The sequence below is a fragment of the Amphiprion ocellaris genome, chromosome 17 (assembly GCF_022539595.1).
Source record: "Amphiprion ocellaris isolate individual 3 ecotype Okinawa chromosome 17, ASM2253959v1, whole genome shotgun sequence".
NCBI classification, from domain to species: Eukaryota; Metazoa; Chordata; class Actinopteri; family Pomacentridae; genus Amphiprion; species Amphiprion ocellaris.
This window is the reverse complement of record NC_072782.1, coordinates 27,878,114-27,898,171: the sequence shown is the minus strand read 5'-3', so window position 1 is coordinate 27,898,171 and position 20,058 is coordinate 27,878,114. Positions and strand designations below refer to the sequence as shown.

The following is a 20,058-nucleotide window of genomic DNA, read 5'->3' as shown; positions in this document are numbered from 1 at the left end:
ATCAAAAACTGTCTCATCTAGAGGTGCTATGATTAGTCGACACGGGCCATAACGCCAACGCTGAAAATGCAGTGATTTTAATCTCCTTTAATCTGTTTTTCTGCAGTGTCACTACATAATTGTCGCTTTTGGTAGCACTCATTGGTCAGTTGAAGTCACACTACAGTTTTAGACAATGGTGGCAGCAGAGTCCAACTTGGTGACTCCAACCAGAAGCTTCAGAAATACGGGATCATGAAGGTGGTTGTACACTGTGCAGAATTTCAATGAAGGCAGTAGGACAATGAAGAAAAAATATAGAAACTAGTCAGTGACAAATGCTGTATTTTAGTACAGCTAAATTCCTATTAAAGCTGTCCTCGTTGGCATATTTTTGTGTTTTTGCTGTCAGACAACCGAACAACATGAAATAGTGACTAAAACACATTTATTACGACTCAAAGTCGGTGCTCTGAGTGTTGTAATGTCTAGCTTACTTATCATACAGATGAGTTAAAGGCAACAGCAGCTCTATGAACAACTACACAATAAGAATAAAACAACTTGTTTAGCTGCTTCGTGTTTCTAAAATATCCACCGCGTCCATGTTGCAATTTGTTTAATATACAGATGAAACTTTTCACTTTGTTAAGGGGTTTGGTAAGGTTTCGTTTTGGTGTTGCACCGCTAACGTTTCTGGAGTTTATAGTTTAACTCTCCAGTTTTGCACTTTCACATCTAAACTTTTGTTTAGATTTACTACAGTTTGTTAAAATAAAATTATCGTAAATGAAGTATTTTCTTGGGTGGAAAATTAGTCATTAGAAAAATGGTCTTTAGTGGCAACCCTACTCTCATCTACATGAGCATTAAATGCCTTTATTGAGTAAGTTTTAGAAGAAATGTCTGCACCCTTAAATCTTCTTAGACGAGTGTTTAGAAGCTTTACGCTCCTGAATTCAAGCATTTTCTTCCATTCTTCCGGACTAATCCTCTCAAGCTCTGCCTCATTGGATAAGAAGTGTGTGCGTGTTATGATTAGTTCATCAAGAGGACTGAAATGCAGGAAATAAGGGAACAAAAGGTAAACTTTAATCCAGAAAACTTACTTGAAAATGTATGAAAATTAGATGGGAAAAAGCAAAAGGTGGCTCAGGAGTTCAAGAACAAATGCTGATGAATGATAAAACAAATCCAAGTCAACAGAATCAAGAAATACAAGGATGTTTAAGAGATAATCTAACAAATGGGGAGAATATCCTGAAGCAGGTGAGGAGTAAGGCACAAGTGAAAGTAATGAGGGTAGAGCAGCAACAAAACCAACGACCGTGAACCCGACAACCTCCTCAGGTTTCACTGAATTAAACACTTTTGCTCCGGTCTGAGGATGCATAGTTGAGCAGATTCTCTTCTTCGATTCCTAACAACCTCAGATCTTCTCTGATGTATTCACTCAAGGCCATAATGTCATGGTATGTAGCATAAACTAAATAAATACATTAATAACAGAACAATGGCAGCCAACATGAAGTACAACATAAATTACTTAAGGGGAAGTGGAGCATTTTTCAAGAAGACACCTAATTTATAAATAACTTTTGGCTCATTTCACTTGTAAAAACAAAATTAATTTCTGGTCAAAGTCCTGCACAAGCTTCCTAACAGAGAGTTGCCTGAAGAGTTACCTTGTTTAATCTGTAGCCCCTTTCAGAATTGCACTCCTTTCCATTAATCTGATGGCAACTGATAGTGTTGGGTTTACGTCTGAACTGCATTCAGTCACATTAACAGATGGGCATTTACCAACAACAGCAATTTGAGTTGTGAAAAGTGATTAATGGAAGGCGTTTCCAATTTTTCAACATTTCAGCACCATTATTCATCTGAAAACATCACAGGGAGACTCTTTACTCTGAGTTTATTAAATACCTGCAGCAATAGACAGCAGTAAAATCCACATGAGCGTCTCCAAAGCAATTGCAGATGTGAAACAACACTGCTGTGATGTAAATTAATATCTAGTAGGTAGAAATTATCCCAATTCTTATCTAATGGCAGGTCCCAGTGTACTTTTCTTTACATTAGATGGGCTCCAAGACAGAATCACACTTCAGTTTGTTGCTTCCAGCTGTTTTTAGAAGTCTTTTCTCTGAGTTTATTGAATACCTGCAGCATCGGATCCATCTAAGTGTCTCCATAGCAAAAGAGTTGCACACAGTGCAAAACAAGAGCAGGAACTTTATTATTTACTGAGAATTAGAAATGATCTTCAGCATGGAAACTGGATTGATCAGGTTCTAACAGGAAGTCACAGTTTTCTTTTCCTGTTGGCAAAGTATGGACAGAATTTTCCAGTTTAAATCATGAATAAATTCAGCTGTTAGTAATTTTGACACTTTGATGAGCTGCTGTTAGTTTCCATTTAGTCTTTTGTTTGTTTTTTCAAAATTGTGCATCATACATCACTTGGCATATTGTCTAATCATGTGTGAATGACAAATATCACTCACATATGATTGCTCTCTCCATCATTGTGTTGGTTATATCTGAGTGAAGCTGTGAGGAACATTAAGATAAAAGTGAAATCTGTCAAAATGTCACAATTCTGTCACTTTAAGAGACTCATGACGCCAGCAACTCCCCACAACATATGTCTGAAAAGGGCTTTTCATTATTCATCCATCCTTTTACTACACCTGCTTTATCCTGTAGAGGGTCGTTGTGCAATCCTTCATTATGCCCTCTATAACAGACATTTTGTAGTGTACTCAATATTCAGGAAATACTTACACACTTTTGCTGGAAAACAAATATTCTCCCAAGTTGCAGTCCTCTAGTCAACTGCATCAGGTTGTCCTCCAGGATATACTTTGCTGCAGCTATTTTACTCTCCACCTTTACAAACCTTCTAGGAACTGCTGCTAACCCTAGCATCATGATGCTGCCACCACCATGCTTTACAATGTGAACTGTGTATTTGTGATGATAGCCTGAGTTTTGTGTTCGATAAACATAACGTTGAGGCCAAAAAGCTCAATTTTAGTCTCATCAAAACAAAAAAATATTTCACACATGCTTTCTGGCAAACTATTGTTGAGATTTAATATGAACTTTTTGAACACTCTCCCATAAAGTTTTGACTGTAGTCTTGCTTATAACTACATCAGAGGAGTCATAGGTGTCTTGGTGGCCTCTTCCATTAGTGTCTTTCTTGCACAGTCGCTCAGTTTTTAGAGCAAACACACACACATATAATGTTTTTTTCATGACCACACTGAAGTGGGAATGTTGGCGGGGATACTAACAAGGCGAGAAAAGGGGCTTTGTGTTGTGTGTCTGCTCCTTTTGTGTACATTCTGCAGATGTTTGCTCTCAAGCTGTGTCAAATCCAAACGGAACTTTGATAAACTGATCTGAGCTCAGAGTAAACTGCGCTCCAGGGTTGTCAAATACTGTAAAAAGCCATAAGCAGCGGATAGTTGACTCCTTTTTAGTGCCTCTTTGTAATGCAAACAGCTGGAACAAACAGCTTGTAATCTGTGTTAAAATCTGTCTCTCGTCCCTGAGGCTTCAGCTCCACCTCACAGCTCAAATAAAAAGTGTTTGCCGTGGCTTCAGAGTGTGTTCTTACTGCAGTGGTGCTTGTATGTATTGTTCTCTCATAGCTTTTTGTAAATACAGTCTGTGTTTTTGTGTCCTTTGCAATCAAACAGCCCAGCTAAAAATGATTGTACACTGCAAAAGCTGATAGCAGTGGAGGTTTATGTGGCGAATGACCTCAGATGTGCTGCTGCTGTGCATTAATAGTGACAGATATGGCATCAGGTGACCTCAGGTTGCTGGAAAACGCCCAAGAAACTGAAACGTATGAGAATGTGAATGTCTTTAATCTCCAGTTTGCTTTGGTTTCTGCTCCCGGTGAACGCTGGAACGATTGTGAGGTTCGGTTGGCTGGCTGGAATAAAATAGAATAAAACAAAAGCGATGGAAAGTGACATTTTGGGACTTTTCTAAAATGCTAAGCAGTACGTCACGCCTAAATGCCAGACAGAGTAATATAAAAGACTGGCAACTCTTTGCTGTTTTGTAAAAGAGGAGTAGCAAGTCTGTCCCCTGTGACTAATTTAATACAAACTTATAGTGACAGATAAAGTTAATAGAGTCAGTGTAAGGCACTAAGATGAGCAAATTATTCCTTTACCCAGAACATTCATTTACATTTAAGTGACAAAGCAGACTTTGTTGCCATGGTGCCACTTGTGATGAAAGGTTGCAATAAAGACTCGTCTTGCACGTGTGCTGCAGAGTACAAACTGCATATGTTTTGGTTTTCTTGGGTTTTTTGTGTAGATGTGCAGACCTCTAATGTGAGAGAGAGATTACAGCTCAACATGTCAGAGCCACGATTAATACCAGTGAGATTAATCCAAGCAAGGTAGACATACAAATCAAAAGATGGTCCTTCAGCTGCATTCATACCTCAGAGGGTTACAGCTACAATACATCAGCTCATTATAGGAGACAAAAGGTATAGTCCAAGGTGGTGTTTAGTATGGACATCATTATTCTCCTCCTGCCGCTACCTCCAGGCTCCATTCTTTGATAGAAAGTGAAATTACATATGAAAGCCTTTTCAATTACATATTAAACAGTTCTAGTCTTGAACCTGTCAGCGAGCAGAGACTCCTTTAATCTTAGTGTAATTATTTCTGTTCACTGCCCAAACCTGAGCGAGCCACAACTTTTAACGAGAACCCTACAACCTTATTATTAAACCTCTCGTACGCCTCTGCCACCTCCGTCTGTTACGTTACCTCTCTCCGACCTCCATACCTGTGCATGTTGACAGTCTCTGTCTGGTCCACCCTCAATCCCCCCGACCTCGCCTCTCTGTGACTTTCCCTCCCTGCAGATCGGCGACCAGATCCTGGAGGTGAACGGCCGCAGTTTCCTCAGCATCCCCCACGACGAAGCCGTCCGGGTCCTGAAGTCGTCGCGGCACCTGATGATGACGGTGAAGGACGTCGGACGGCTGCCCCACGCCAGGACGGTGGTGGGCGAAACCAAGTGGATCGCCAGCTCACAGATCGCAGAGAGTTCGGCCAACAGCAGCGTGGCAGGGTGAGTTTTGACTGGTAACTTGTAGTTTTTTTACAGTTTGTTAATAGGTTTGGGTACGAGAAAATTAAAGAACCCCTCTAGTGGATGTTTTTTACTTTGTTGTCCATATGATGTTTTTCATACTGTAAAAGATATATCGTCAGCAAAATAAGTAGTCCATGGCTCAGCACTTCACCGTTGAAAGTGAAGCATACTGGTTTCTCAAAAACACAAATTCAAACAATAGAGAGCTCGGCCAACAGCAGTGTGGCAGGGTGAGTTGTGATTGGACCCCATTAAACCCTGCATTCTGATGGTCATTCTGACTTGCTGATGGTGGCGCTACATCAACCTTTAACTGTAGATTCTAGATTTCCACTTTAATTGTAGTTTTTTTTTTTACAATTTATTAATTGGTTTGGTTAATAGAAAGTTAAAAAAAAAAAAACATCCATTTGCAACACCTGCTTCATTCTGTCAAGGGTTCGGCAGTGCCTCTTTACGTCCTCTATAGTGGACACTTGGTGGTGTACTACTGGGGTAAATAGAGCTTTTGGACACCTATTAAAAATGTGCCACAGCAGTAATTTTCACTCTCACAGATTCCATCAGGTTGTCCTCCAGTGATTTTCCTATACTTTGTAGCATTCATTTTAACCTTAAAGGGCCTGCTGCCAACCCTGACACCATGCTTCACAATGTTGATGGTGTGTTCCTTACGCCAAACGTAGCGTCTAGTCTGAGGCCAAAGAGCTCAATTCTAGTCCAAGAAACTTGGATGTCTGAGTTGCTGAAACTTGTAAGACCTTCAGAGGAGTCATAGCTGTCTCGATGAAACAGATTTCTAGATTTTTCTTTTTAATAGTTTTCAAATTAGTTATGCTAACACATCCATATAATATTTTTTATATGCTACAATATCATGAGTAAAATAAGCAGTCATAACCATGGTTTCAGTGTTTCCACATTTAAAATGCGGTGTATTGACAACAATCTCCAAAACTTCCAAGGTGTCATACATAACAAACTTACAGAACTGATCCTGTCTTATCAACCTGCAGGTCCAAACTTAATATTTCCTTATTTGCCTTCAGTTTCCACTTAGAACCTGTATGACTGAATTAGTTCAATATTACAGCAAATATGTGCTTTTCCATGTAGCATAGATGGTGTTTAAGTAGACTTGTAGGTGAGCTATTGTGCTCGAGCTGCAGCAAGTCGCAGGATTAGCTTCGCAGTAGCAGCTCCAAAGCTTCCTCTTTCAATCAAATGTTCCTCCTCCATTGATGTTTTGAACAAAAGCCTTAAGACGTCCACGTTTCTGATGATTTTTGGCGACTCCTCAGGGCCTAGAAATTGATCTTACAAGCTGTTACCCTGTTTCGCCTGTTTTAGTGTTCATTCTTAGTTATTTAGCTTTGAAATTTGATTTTACTAGTTTTATCCTATGTTGATGTTTTGCACTTAATTTTTTTGCTGTATGTCATATAACATGTACAGCACTTTGTTGTTTTAAACATGCTATATAAATGCATTTGATTTGATTCATAGATCTGCCAATTCTAGAGAAAGTAGCGGTGCAGAGTTACATCTACACTATTTTAAAGCAGACAGGTATCATTTCCAGGGAAATAAATTTTTAAATATGTAACCTTGATACACAGAGATGAGTTTTCAGGAGCTAATCAATGACCGCAGATGGACCGTAAATGACGTTTTGTCGTGTAAAACCAACACATTATGCACTTTCAGAAGATTGGAAAGTTTCTTCTAATTTCCTGAAATCTCTGCACTTAATGCTAAACTTAGTTCATTCTCATGTCTGTAGCTTCCATTAAACATCCAGACATGAGAGTGATATCAATCTTTGTACATTAGATTTGTCTCAGAATAAGCGTATTTTCTGCAGGCTGGACTGAGAATCAGAACTAAAGAAACAAAGTAGGTCAAAATAAACTTGTTGTATTACTGCACTGTACAGTTTTGTAAAGATTTTATTGAATACATGAGAATTTTGTGTATTTTCTTGAGCTAGAATAACATATGCAATAGTGTATATTAAATATTGGTCTGGAAATTTAAGTGACATATTGTGATTTATGGTATTTTTCCACTTCTGCTGCTACATGTGTCACAGTAGGTTTAGAAACTGCACATGATGATTTTGTAGGTGCAGCATTAATTAGCAGAGAAGATGTAGAATCTGTATTTTTTTTGTCTCAAAAGATGTCAGAATCAAAGGTGAATATCAGCAGAAATCACCAAATGAAGATTAATTAATTTTTATATGTCAGCAGTGATTTTGGCCTTTAAAAAAACACGAGTTTCATTATTAACAGTTGCTCTGACATTCACTAAACTTGCCTCAGTGCAGGTAACATGGTGGAATGGAAATGCTTCACAGAAAAACTGTAATTAGTCGCCTTATCAACACAGAAAAATACTGCAAATTGACTTCTTCACCTCTAAAATCATTGAAAGCCTGAAGCCCAAAGCCAACAAATGAAGGTGTGCTGATGTCAGTGAACACACGGTAAAACATCATGTTTTTCTTTGAATATAGTCACAGAATTTAACCATCTAGGGTGCTCAGACATCCATCATTCACATGACAACACTCTCGCTCGTTTTATTTTGTGGTAAAAACATGCAATCTGCAGCTTCTTTCAAAACGCCACACCTGAACAACATGCATCTGCTGCTCACAACCTGGAAGAAATGTGCTGCCCAACAACCAAATTAAAGTGTCATGGAAATGCCAGACTCGTTTTCTCATCAGCTCAGTGACACACAACCAAACCAACAACATGGATCTCCTCTCCAAAACAATAAGAAGCATTTAATATTTACGTAACAACGAATTTCTGCTCGGCTCCCTCCATCCCAGATGTATCATCAGAGTCATTACCGCAGTTTCCAGCAGAAGCAAGTGACAGATGGTTTTTGATTCATTTCACTCTGTAAAGTTTAGGTTAAACTGCTACTACTAATATCAGCACATTTGCATAAATGTAATAAATAAATTAACAGTCCCATTTGATTTGAGGTTTTTTAATAGCATATAACTGAAAAACTGGTGCATGCAACTTGAAATACTGAAAGTTCTTGCCAACCCTGACATCATGATACTGCCACCACCATGCTTTACCACGTTGATGGTATGTTTGTGATGATGTACAGTCTCTTCAGCATGTTGGATGCACATATGAATTTTGAAATTGTGTTTTCATGCACTTTTTTATAAATACAGAAATGCTCTAGGACGAAGCTAAAAAAATTGACATAAGATGCTCCACTGCCCTACAATTATGTTTTACTACTTCATGTCTATCTTTGCCGTGATACATGACTGACTGTACATAAATGCCCATTATTGGATGCATCTGTCTCAGGTTTTTCTTGTTTTAAATGAGAATAACTGCATCAGGAGCAGGAGATTAAGTTAAAAGTTGATGTGTTGGCCTTAAAAAAGAGTTTTATTGATTAGCTTGGTTATGAGAAAGTGAAACAACCCCCTCTGGAGAATGTTATTTACCATGTTAGCATGTCCATATGATGTTTTTTGGACTATGAAAGACATATAATGAGCAAAATGAGCAGTCAGCATCGTGGCTCAGCAGTTCCACAAATGCAAACTGAGTTCCAAATTTCCAAAGAGTCTTGAAATTTCATTTGAGATTATTTAATAGCATATAAAGAAAAAATGGAATATAAAGCAGGAGATTTGGCAAAAAACTGGATATACTGATGTTTTTTCGTCTTTGCCTTCATTCGTCACTTTAGCATGTTGGATGCACACATAAATTTCCATAAATTTTTCAGAAAATGCTCCAGGAGGAAGCTAAAAAGTTGACATTTTAGATGCCCCACTGCCCTACAATTATGTTTTACTACTTAATGTCGATCTTTACTGTGATACATAACTGGCTGTACATAAATGTCCATTATTGGATGCATCTGTTTCAGGTCTTTCTAGTTCTAAATGATAGTAATTGCATCAGGGACAGGAGATTAAGTTAAAAGTTGGTGTGTTGATTGCAGTTTTAGCTTTTAAAAAAGGAATTTTTCTGCTTGTTTCATTGCTCTATTTTACACATTTGAATTCAGTAACTTTAAAGTGCTGCACACATTCACACTGCTTCATTAAATATCTTCTCTTTAAAGCCTGATAATTATCTGGCATTGCGATGAATGAGGGCATCCGGGGAGCAGACATTTGCAGAATCAGTAAAAAAAGAGAGAATAAACAGCTGAGTTGGTCTCCAAAGTCAGCTGGACTAATTGAATTTGAATCCCAAAACAAGGTCAACGCGCTTTGTTTTTCTGTGGGACTGCAGTATTTTCTGGTCTCCGGTTTAATTCTCTGTTACTTCTCAGCCCCTGAAGGCTGTGCTTTGAGTTGTCACGTTCGCTCGTGGATTTAGAGCCTTTTTTTTTTTTTTTTTTTTTTAACTTTTTACGGGCGCTTGAGGATGTGAAGACATCTACTCGAGTGGAGCGGGAGTATGAGGCTGAAAAAAAATGACATACGTTTCAAAATCCTTCCTTTTATGTCATCGGAGAGAGAGGAAAAAAGTGTTGGTGTGTTTTCACGACATGCATTTCACTGTCCGTGCTTTAAATGTATTGAAAAGCCTCACTGGCAGACGCTTCACATTCCCCTGTTAAAATGCGTTTCTGTCCAGCATCTCTGAAGAACAAAAAAGTCACGATGAAGACTTAAAAATCTGGAGTACCGTGCACTTACCAGTCTCCATTAAATAAGAAATACATTTAAAAAAGATGAAAAGCTGTCAGTCAAGATGTTTCAAATCCTCTTTTCCACGCCAAGCTCAAATATGTTAGGAAGCTGGTGAAATATATTATTCACTATTAATTCTTTAGTCACTCTGGAAGTTCACGTCTTTAATGCTGATTATGAAACACTCATATATGTTTACTGACTGTATATGCACATCATTTTTTGTATTAGTGTCTGTAAAAAGGCCAAAAAGACATCTTAAATCCAGCGAAATGTGTCAAATGTAGAGGTCATAAGGAAATAAAATCTGCTCATGCTCTGTAAGCTGTCTTTAAGAGCGTTACTGCAGTTTGAACAGAGCTAGAATCATTCCCCTTTATTTAGAGTTTAATGACTTTATTACTATTTTCATCATTTTCATCTAAGTACATGTACAGTTCTTTAGCATCAGGCCTCCTATAGAAATAATTATGTTGTTTTTACACCTGTTGCATTATTGAATGGATCATGATTTTTTCTTACATCGTCAGATATGATGACTCTTGGTTTTCGAGTATGTTGCAGGATGACCTCTCTGTGACTATAATGCGTGGAATTTGTTGGTGCGCATTAAATTGGAAGACTCGACTCTCCCTCGGTGATTAATTTGTCCTCTTCATCTGTTTCTCTGCAGCTTCTCTATGGACCAAGGAGCGTCTGCAGCAGGAAAGGTGAGCTTCATAAGTAATTTCCTCTTTGTATGTGCGTGCGCTAAGTACCCGAGGGGGGTGATTATCTCTCCGGTCGTCCAATTCTCTGTTAATGCCAATGCTGACCTGGAGAATGGTATGGAAAGGAGACAATGTTGAGGTCGTCGGTTACTCTTGCAGTGGTCTGACTCGCCAAACATTTTCAAAAGTTCGTTCATGACGGGGAAACAACGAGAACTCTTTGGCTCATGCAGTAAGGCATCTCTGCTCTTTTTTTTTTTTGCGAATTAGCCATTTTTACAGTTTTCGCCACCTTGCGTGCAAATGTTCCACCAAAACAAGCCCCCATTCTTATTTTAATGCTAGGCCATTGCTGAATCATGGACTTATTGTTGCCTCATACAACCGTGATTAGTTTAAAGTCACGCAAAAAAAAGTCAGAGGTTTTTTTCCCCTATAGCAGAATAAAAAGGAGGTGTTGTGATCTGCACTGCAGAATAGGTTGACAATACAACAAACTAAAATCATGTCAAACAAATGTATCACCACATTATCTATATATTTTAATTAACCATATCTGGAATTGTGGGTTTGAAAATAATCTAAAAGCTTTATTGTGCTGCTTGTGTACTGAGGAATGGTCTGGCTTTATGTTGAACTAAGGTCAAGATTAAAACATGCCAAACAAATATGTCACCACATTATCTATACATCTTAATTAACTACATCTGGAAGTGTAAGTTGGAAAATAATCTAAAAGCATATTTTACTGCCTATGTATTACAGAATGATCTGACTGCACATCAAGCTAAAATCAAGATTAAAGCTTGTCTAATGTAAATATATGAAACAAGTATGTAACCACATTATGTACATATAATCAATCACGTAATCACATTGGGAAATATAAATTTCAATAATCTAAAGGCTTTATTTTGCTTCTTCGGTACTGCAGAAAGGTCTGACTATACCTCAAACTAAAGTCTAAATGAAAGCATGTCAAACATAAATATATAATCCCATATATGATAATGAACCACATTTGCAAGTGTGGGGCGCAAAATAATCTTAAAGCTTTATTTTGCTGTTTCTGCACTGCAGAATGCTCTGATTGCACCTGGAGCTAGAATTAAGATTACATTTTGTTAAACATAAATATGTTACCACATTTTGCATATATCATATAGAATCGCAGCTGCAAGTGTGGGTCGGAATATAATGTAAAAGCATAGTCTGCTGCTTCCGTACTACAGAATGGTCTGACAGCTCTTCAACTAAAATCAAGATTTCAGCATGCCAAACATGCATAGAAAACCACATAGATCATAATCAGCCATATTTGGAAGTGAAGGTTGGACAATAATCTAAAAGCATATTGTGGTGCTCCTATACTGGAGGATGGTCTGACTGCACATCAAACTAAAATCAAGATTAAAGCTTGTTAAACATAAATATATTGCTACATTACACGTATATCATATTCGAGTACATGTAGAAATTTGATTTGGAAATTAATCTACAAGTATAAAGTGTTGCTTTTGTACCAGAGAATGGTCTGACAGCATCTCAAACCAAAATCAAGATTAAAACATATCGAACATAAATATGTAACCACATTTTGAGTATCATATTGAATCACAGCTGGAAGTTTGTGTTGGGAAATAATCTAAAAGCACATTCTGCTGCTTGTGTACTGCAGAATGGTCTGACTCCACCTCAAACTAAAATCAAGATTGAAGCATATCAAACATAAATATATCACCACATTATGCCTGTATCATAATGAACCACAAGTGGAAGTGTTTGTTCGAATATAATCTAAAAACATTCTGCTGCTTCTGTACTGCAGAATTGTCTAACTGCACCTTTACCTAAAACCAAAATTAAAGCATGTCAAACATAAATATGTCACCACATCATGCATATATCATAATAAATCATGTCTGGCAGTGTGGGTTGGAAAACAATCTTAAAGCATAAAGTGCTGCCTCTGTACTGCAGAATGATCTGACTAAGCGAAGCTATTCTTGTTGCAGATTTTTAGTGAGTAAGGTGACCTTTAGCTGAGCGGTTGGCGTCCTGAGCGATCCCCTGGTTTAATTCCTGCCTTGGGATCCTTTGCTGCATCTCATTCCCTAATTCTTGGTCTTCAACTTTCCTGCCCCTCTCCGCTGTTTCAATTTTTTTACAAAAGGAATAAAAATGCCACCAGAAATGATTATTTTTTGCTACTGATTGGGAAAGAACAAGCCGTACCTGTCAGGTCTCACCTTTTTATGTGCTTTAATGTCTTGGTTTGTCACAGTAGGTTTTCTGCTTTGGGGTTTAGAGCTGCTCAGCTAAACAGCACTTCAAGCTCAGATTTGGGCTAATAAGATCACCTGGAGTTTTGTGTAATAGAGTGTATTAGTAGGACGTCATGTTGAAACCTTTTAAAGTCAGTATGCTAAATACGATGATCACCATATCATCAATCCAGAGACTGCGTTATTAGCTTGTATCTTAGAGCTATCCTCCGTTCAGAAAGCGCACTTCCACTGTCTTTACTACTGACTTTGATCGTGACTTTGCAAAACAGGAGAGTGTGTTTGAATGTAGAAATGAGAGGAAAGTTGGAGGAGACAGCGGCTGACAGCAGAGAAAGAACGAGGGGGAGGAAGGTGAGAGGGAAAGCTCACTTTTCATTATGGAAACTCTGATGGACAGTCTTCTCCTGACAGAGGCCAGGAAGCAACACTGTAAGCGAGGACATAGATCGAAGGCATTTCTAGAAGAAGGGGAGCTTGTTTCCTCCAGACTTCGGGGTTTAAAAGTAATTTGTAGACTTTGTTTTGACCCGTTAGCTGCACCGCAGAGTGGTGTCTGCGATTACTGTCGAAGCTTTTCCCTTTTCCGATGCTCCGTGTGAGGTAAAAGGCGCCGCTAACTGATCAAGAGCTCAGAGATAAAAGGGAAACTCTGCAGAAATGTTTAGCCTCAATGTTAAAGTCAGAAGCTATAGCGGGAAAAAAGTATGTGTTCTTTTTGGTTTGTCATGCTGCAGAAGACTGAACCACCCAGCTGAATTTAAAAGATTAAAAACAAGTTCATATATTTCGAGGTGAATAATGATGGTGATCCTCAGTTTTCCATCAATGTGACAAAATCGATTCACCTTTTCATCATCTCATCAGTTCTAGGAAGTTTAAACAAGAATACAGAGCTTTTCTTCAAATTGTGGCATCCAGGAAAGATAAGTTTGCGTAGTGAGTTAGCAAACAACAGTTGCAGTTGTAACTCAAAAACAAGTGAAACAACTGCTGATGCTAATGCACTAATGCTAATCCAGTTTAGCATTATAGTGAGAGAGCCTTTTTGCATTGTTATTTATAATTTTTGCCTGATATTTATCATATTTAGAAACAAACTTCTGAATTTCCTCTGCAGCAATTTTATTAAAAGTTGCAGTATTTCCACTGTATGCAATTAAATTTCAGTTATCTAAATAGCCAGAGACACAATTGGTCACTAAACGTCAACTTTATGGGTAAGATCTGAAGTTTCAGTAGAAGACATGAAGCAAACTGGTGTCTAAAAGCTTCCAATAAACTCACTTCACATTATTTTCCTTCTGTTTTTCTTATTTTTATTAGAAAAAAGTTTTGTAGCTGCAGCAGTAACAAGGAAACGAGTGAAAGAATTGCCGATGCTAATGCTAATCCAGTTTAGCATTATACTGAGAGTCGGTTTTCATTATTTCTAAGTTTTTCCTGACATTTATCATATTTACAAACAAATTTCAGAATGTCCTTTACATAGATTTTGTTAAAGGTTGCAGTGTTTAAATTTCAGTTGTCTAAATAGCCGAACAGTCAAAATTGGTCACTACACTTCAACTTTATGGTTAGGATCTGAAGTTTAAACAAGTAAATTCATCTGAAAAGTGACAGTTTGGGAATCATGAAAGACAAGATGCAAACTGGAGTCTCTAGTGTCACAGAAAACTTAGAGAAAGCTCAGTTTTTCTCTTATTTTCCTTCTGTTTCTTTTATTTTTATCAGCAAAAAAAAATTTTTATCGTTTTTTTTGTTGCTGAAACTCTCTCTAACTCACATTTGCATCCATTTACATCCACTTTTCATCATTCTTCGCTATGTGTATTTTTTATAGGATCCCTGGTATGACTACAAACTCCTGTCCTTTCATTACTTTTTATTATTCCACAAATCCGCTGGTCGATTTTATCTGCTGTTTATTAACTCCCACTGGACGCACTTTGCATCCAAATCCACATCCCTTCTCCTCGGCTGAATTGCTCCCGAAGTATTCATTGCAGGGAGGTGTGGTGCATATTAAATGAAACGCTGTGAGTTGACCTTTCCAGCTACTCCAGTTGCACGTTTGTGAGACAAAGTGTGAAAATAATCTTGAATTTCCATCAAATTTAATCAGAGTTGCAACCTTCATTGCGGCTCTCTGTTCATCTCCACACATATTAGTCTTGTCGTTGCATAGATATGTTAAAATCATATTAATGGAAAGAGCAGAACAGCAACTTTGTAATTATGCCGGTTCCATATTTCCCAAGTAATAATGTTATGAAGACAGATGTGAAATAACAACTTCACTCAGCCGTTCACACTCCTGCTTCTGGGCTGAATAAGTCATGAAGTTCAGATCGATTCGTACAGTCGTCTTACTGCATATCAAAACAACCAGCAGAACTCAACTTTTCCTCCACACTCGTTGTCTGTGCACCATAAAGTATATATGAGGCTGATGGTGTATCCCACTTTTTATAAAAAATAAACGCAAAATTATGAATTTGATTTTCTTTGTAATGATGTAAAAGTTGTGGTCAAACAATTGGTTAAATCTCCACGTTAGCAAATAACCTACAGTATGTGAATACTTTAGACAATAAATTATTGACAGATTAAATAAAAGATAATTTTTTTTTTAATTCATGAGAAAATAGTGAAAATCTGGCAGCAAAGGTGCCAAAACAAGTTAAATAAAAAACTGTAAAAAAAAAAAAAAATAATAATTCATAAAAATAAATAGAAATAAAAATGGTGAAAATTGAGGCAAATTTCTGAAATATAATGACATGTTTTAGCAGCTTTGAATATGATAAAACTCTGTATTTTTATGGTCTCACGTTGTAAAAAATATTAATTACTATTTGTTAAAATACACACTTTTGATGTGGACTTTATCTACACTTTTTTGTTTTGTTTTTTACAGTCAATGTGTCAATTAATACTATTTATTTCTGATTTTACTAGATATTATGTGTAATTTAACAAAACAGATTTAAAAAAATATTGACCATATTTTTGTTTTTGTATTTTACCTAAGTTTCCTTTTAAATAGTGACATATCTGTGATCTGTATTGTAATCAATATCTGTAAAATAGTTAGCGTTTTTTGCTGATTAAAATACAGTAAAAAAAGGCGTAATTTTATAGCCAAACAGTGTAAAAAAAAGAAGTATAAAATATTAACTATTTATAAAATTACAGATTTTTAATGACTTTTACAGTTTTTACCTGTTTTTATAGTCAATTTGTGAATTATATTTTTTTCTGTAATTATACTTGTTATTGTCTATAATTTAACAAAGCAGAGAAAATCTTTAAAATAACAGTAAATTATCAAAGAAATTGCATTTTTTTACTGTGTATATTCTTTCCCCAATTTCTAAATCTGAGAATCCCACCATCGTGCTTTTGATATTGCTCCTACACAATTATGCTGACAATAAATCTCTACTACCAGCGTTCTATGAAGAGATACGTGTAAAAACAGAACACTTTCAGAACCCAAGATGTTTTTCTTTAACAAAAAGACTAATATAAAAACATTCTGCTAACATTATTATGTCAGATATGCAGGATTTGGATAGAATGAGCTGTTTAAAAAACAAAACAAAGTACAGTTTGTATAGAAAACCATTCTAATGACCAAGAGAAGAGCTTAAAGAAATTACCATTAAAACAGCTGAGTTCTTTGTGGGGTTAATTGAAATGTTTTTTGCATGAGGTTATTTGCATGATAGTATATCATTGATTATTTCAAAGCATTTCAACCTATAACTAATGCATTTATTCTCTACCTATTAACTCTAATACTATAATACTTCATTTATTGATGCCAAAGTGTTGCAGCTCCTGCAGCGTATAGAGACTTAATCTGTGGATTCTGGGCCTGTAGGACTCGCTGCATTACAATCAGTCATGTGTGAAAAACCATCTCAGCTCAGTATCCTCCTCTGTTCAGCCTGGAGAATTCATGACACTTAGTGTCTTTCATCTGCTCTGAGATTTCACAGAACATTCACCATCTTACTGGCTTCTTCTCCATGTGTGCAGTAAAAAAAAAAAAGAAATGAAAAACTGCTAGCACTGCTGCCAAAAGAGCCCATCAGCAAGCGCTGATATGAGACTATGATGCTGTTAAAAACATCAGGTCAGAAATACTGCTTCTCTGCATTCTCCTTGCTGAAAATTCATAAATATTTCCCCTCCTTCTGCACAGCTCCATGCGTGGGATCTATTTCATTTCTGTGCCTTTTAGTTTGTTTGTTTGGCGTTTCTGATTTATTCCGCGCTTCGTTGTGAAATTGAGGTGACGTGACAAAAGTTCAGGTTGGATCGGAGGCTTTGATGTTGCAGTTATTTGACTGGTGTCTTTGCAAATTGAATTGGCAAGAACACCTGCGCTTTTACAAGTTTTCACATCTCATCGTCTGCCAGACACAAATACCACAAGAGCTGGAAAATTTAATACAAAAATCAGTTTAAAGGATTTTCCTGATTATTTCCAAACTTGTAAACATCCCCTATAGCGTGACTGTCTGATCTGTAAACTCCATCCGTTATCGTCTCGTCCAGTCGAGCTTCTTCTTGAGGAAACATCTGATACTTGCTTTTACTTTCCTAATAAATTCCACTCCGCTATCTGGCCTCCTGTTTTTCCATCTGCAGCAGAGCAGAGAAACAGGCAAAGGTAATAAAACAAGCTGGTGTTCAACCTGCACTGCAAAGACAATCCATGAGAACAATCCACGCTGTGCCCCTGGACTTCATGGATAGCAATTCCGCATTTTGCTATTTAAAATGGTATTTATGCTCCGACTAGTCGAGGTTATGATGCTCTGCAGCAGGTTTTTAAATGGGATAATTTTCTAGTCAGTCCGGCTTGAGAGCAATTTTGTTGAATTATTTCATTGTCTTTGTTGTTATTGACGACAACTGTGGAAGTTATTGTTCTGGGACACTGTGCTTGTAGCTAAGTGCTAACATCAGCTCGCTAATACGCCCAAAGTGACGGTAATTACACTACCGTTCAAAAGTTTGACGTCACCCAGACGCTTTCATGTTTTCCATGAAAACTCCCACTTTTATTCATGTGATAACATAACTGCACAAGGGTTTTCTAATCATCACTGAACCTTTCAACACCATTAGCTAACACAATGTAGCATTAGAACACAGGAGTGATGGTTGCTGGAAATGTTCCTCTGTACCGCTATGGAGATATTCCATTAAAAATCAGCTGTTTCCAGCTAGAATAGTCATTTACCACATTAACTATGTCTAGACTGGATTTCTGATTAATTTAATGCTATCTTCATTGAAAGAAAAAAATGCTTTTCTTTCAAAAATAACGACATTTCTAAGTGACCCCAGTTTAGTTCTATTTCCTGCTGATGTTTCCTACATGTTTGCACTATCCCCTTTGCTACTGTACACTGTAAATTTACCAACTGTGGCATTAATCAAGGCTAATCTTATTTCATCTTAAACTAAATGAAAATCCATGTGATAGTTCTTGAGACATGTCACTTAAAACTGCAACATCCATTTGGAACATCCTCAAGAACTCCTTAAAGACTACTTCTCGAGAAAAAAAAAGTGTTAGCATGTCCTTTAGGTGTTTTTATGCACCATGGCGGAGCATTTAGACATTGAAACTGCATCGATGACAAAAACACAGATTCAGACTTTTAGGTTTTACTAAAGAACCAGTCCTGTCAACTTGAATGGTCGTGTGTTATTCTTCTCCAGAATCAGTATATCCTTTGAACATGTATTAGTGAATTGTGTGGAGTAGTTTTACAGTGTTTGAGGTTTTGGTGAGGTAAGGAGAAGGGATGCATATCATTGTGATTTTAGCAGTTTTGCTCATCTGTTAATACTTAAGAATAAAGTTTTGGGCAATTCCTCTACCACTGCCAACACCAACATCCAGACAGTTTTCCTGCAGCCTTCAAATCATTAATTCTGCTCCTGCTCTGCAACTGAAACTGAATTTATGAACAATATGCTCTAGCTAAACAATCAGCTGCACAACGGTCACTTATAATCATGAACCCATATATAAATATGTATAAAACTAGAAGCTAAGCAGTGGAAAACATTTCTCTGACTGTGTGTGAAGGACTTTCGCTGTATGTTTCCACAGATTGATTGTGTTTCAAGACTTGTTGCGCTTCAGCTTCAGAGACTCCTTCTGAAAATGCATCATAGACAAATCAGAAGCAGAGTTGCTGAGATAAAAAATGTGCAAGATAATGTTTATGTAGCAATATTAAATAGGAAATCTATGTTTTTAATTTCTCCAGTACGAGAGCAGAACCGTTAACGTCGGAGCTCATTGATCCTCCAGGCTTTCATAATTTGAACCCTTTGGCCTGTGTAATATGTTTCTGTCCATAGCAGGGACTTTATAGATCTGATTGAAGCAGTTTTAAGGCTTGAAGGAATTATTTTTATGCAACTTTGATGCACATAGATGAATTTTTAGAGGGTTAATCAATGACAAGAGAGGGACTTCAAGACTGGGAGATGCTACGTTCTGGTAATTCATAGTTAGATTAGTAACCAATGAAAATAGGGCTAACTTTTGGAAAACTAAATACGTAAGTTGCATCAAACACTTCGTTAACATCAAACTAATTTTAAAAACAATCCATGGCAACATAGTTCTCTGGACAATACACTGGACTCTTATGTCCCCATAGAAATAAATGCGTTCACCCTTGGACTGAACCACCTGATCTGTAAACCAGCTATTTTCCCCTCTGCTCTGTCCTCTACGTGGACTCTTCATGGCCACTGAGGCGGTCTGATACTAACACTGACACTGTTATTAAAGTGTCAACACCGTGATATCATTGGTGTTCTATCGTGCTGTTAGAAACAAGCTGTGCGTCCATTTGAAACCCTCGTCCTATAGACTGACCTCCATGAAATTCATGTTATTTGGTCAAAGTGGTACCTTCGGACCCTCCAGGTCAAAGAATCCTGTGGGGAGGAAGCCATTTTGTGTGTATATATATATGTGTGTACATGTTAATGTGTATGCATTTCTATGGGTTTGTGTATGAAGGAGGATGTTTGTATTGAATGTCCACTTTTCCTCTCCTATTAAGCGCTATTTCCTTGATCAGCCTCAAACTGAGGACAGTGGACTCCTTGTAGTTTGGGGCCTAAACGTAACCAGAAAACCAGTTGAAACTGAAAGTAAAGATGGACATAAAAGGAAACTTATTACCGAGACTAA

At 37.3% G+C, this 20,058-nt stretch overlaps 1 protein-coding gene across 3 annotated transcripts in view; it reads left to right on the top strand.

Annotated features, from left to right (window-relative positions):
- Positions 1-20,058, top strand: part of whrna (whirlin a) — a 204,357-nt gene that overhangs the window by 137,558 nt on the left and 46,741 nt on the right. For 2 of the 3 annotated variants that reach the window (XM_055019462.1, XM_055019460.1), the window contains exons 4-5: positions 4,829-5,100; positions 10,494-10,530. In XM_055019462.1, coding sequence (XP_054875437.1) covers positions 4,829-5,100; positions 10,494-10,530 — 309 coding nt within the window. The remainder of the gene's footprint in view (positions 1-4,828; positions 5,101-10,493; positions 10,531-20,058) is intronic. The other variant, XM_055019461.1, reaches the window with a different exon arrangement.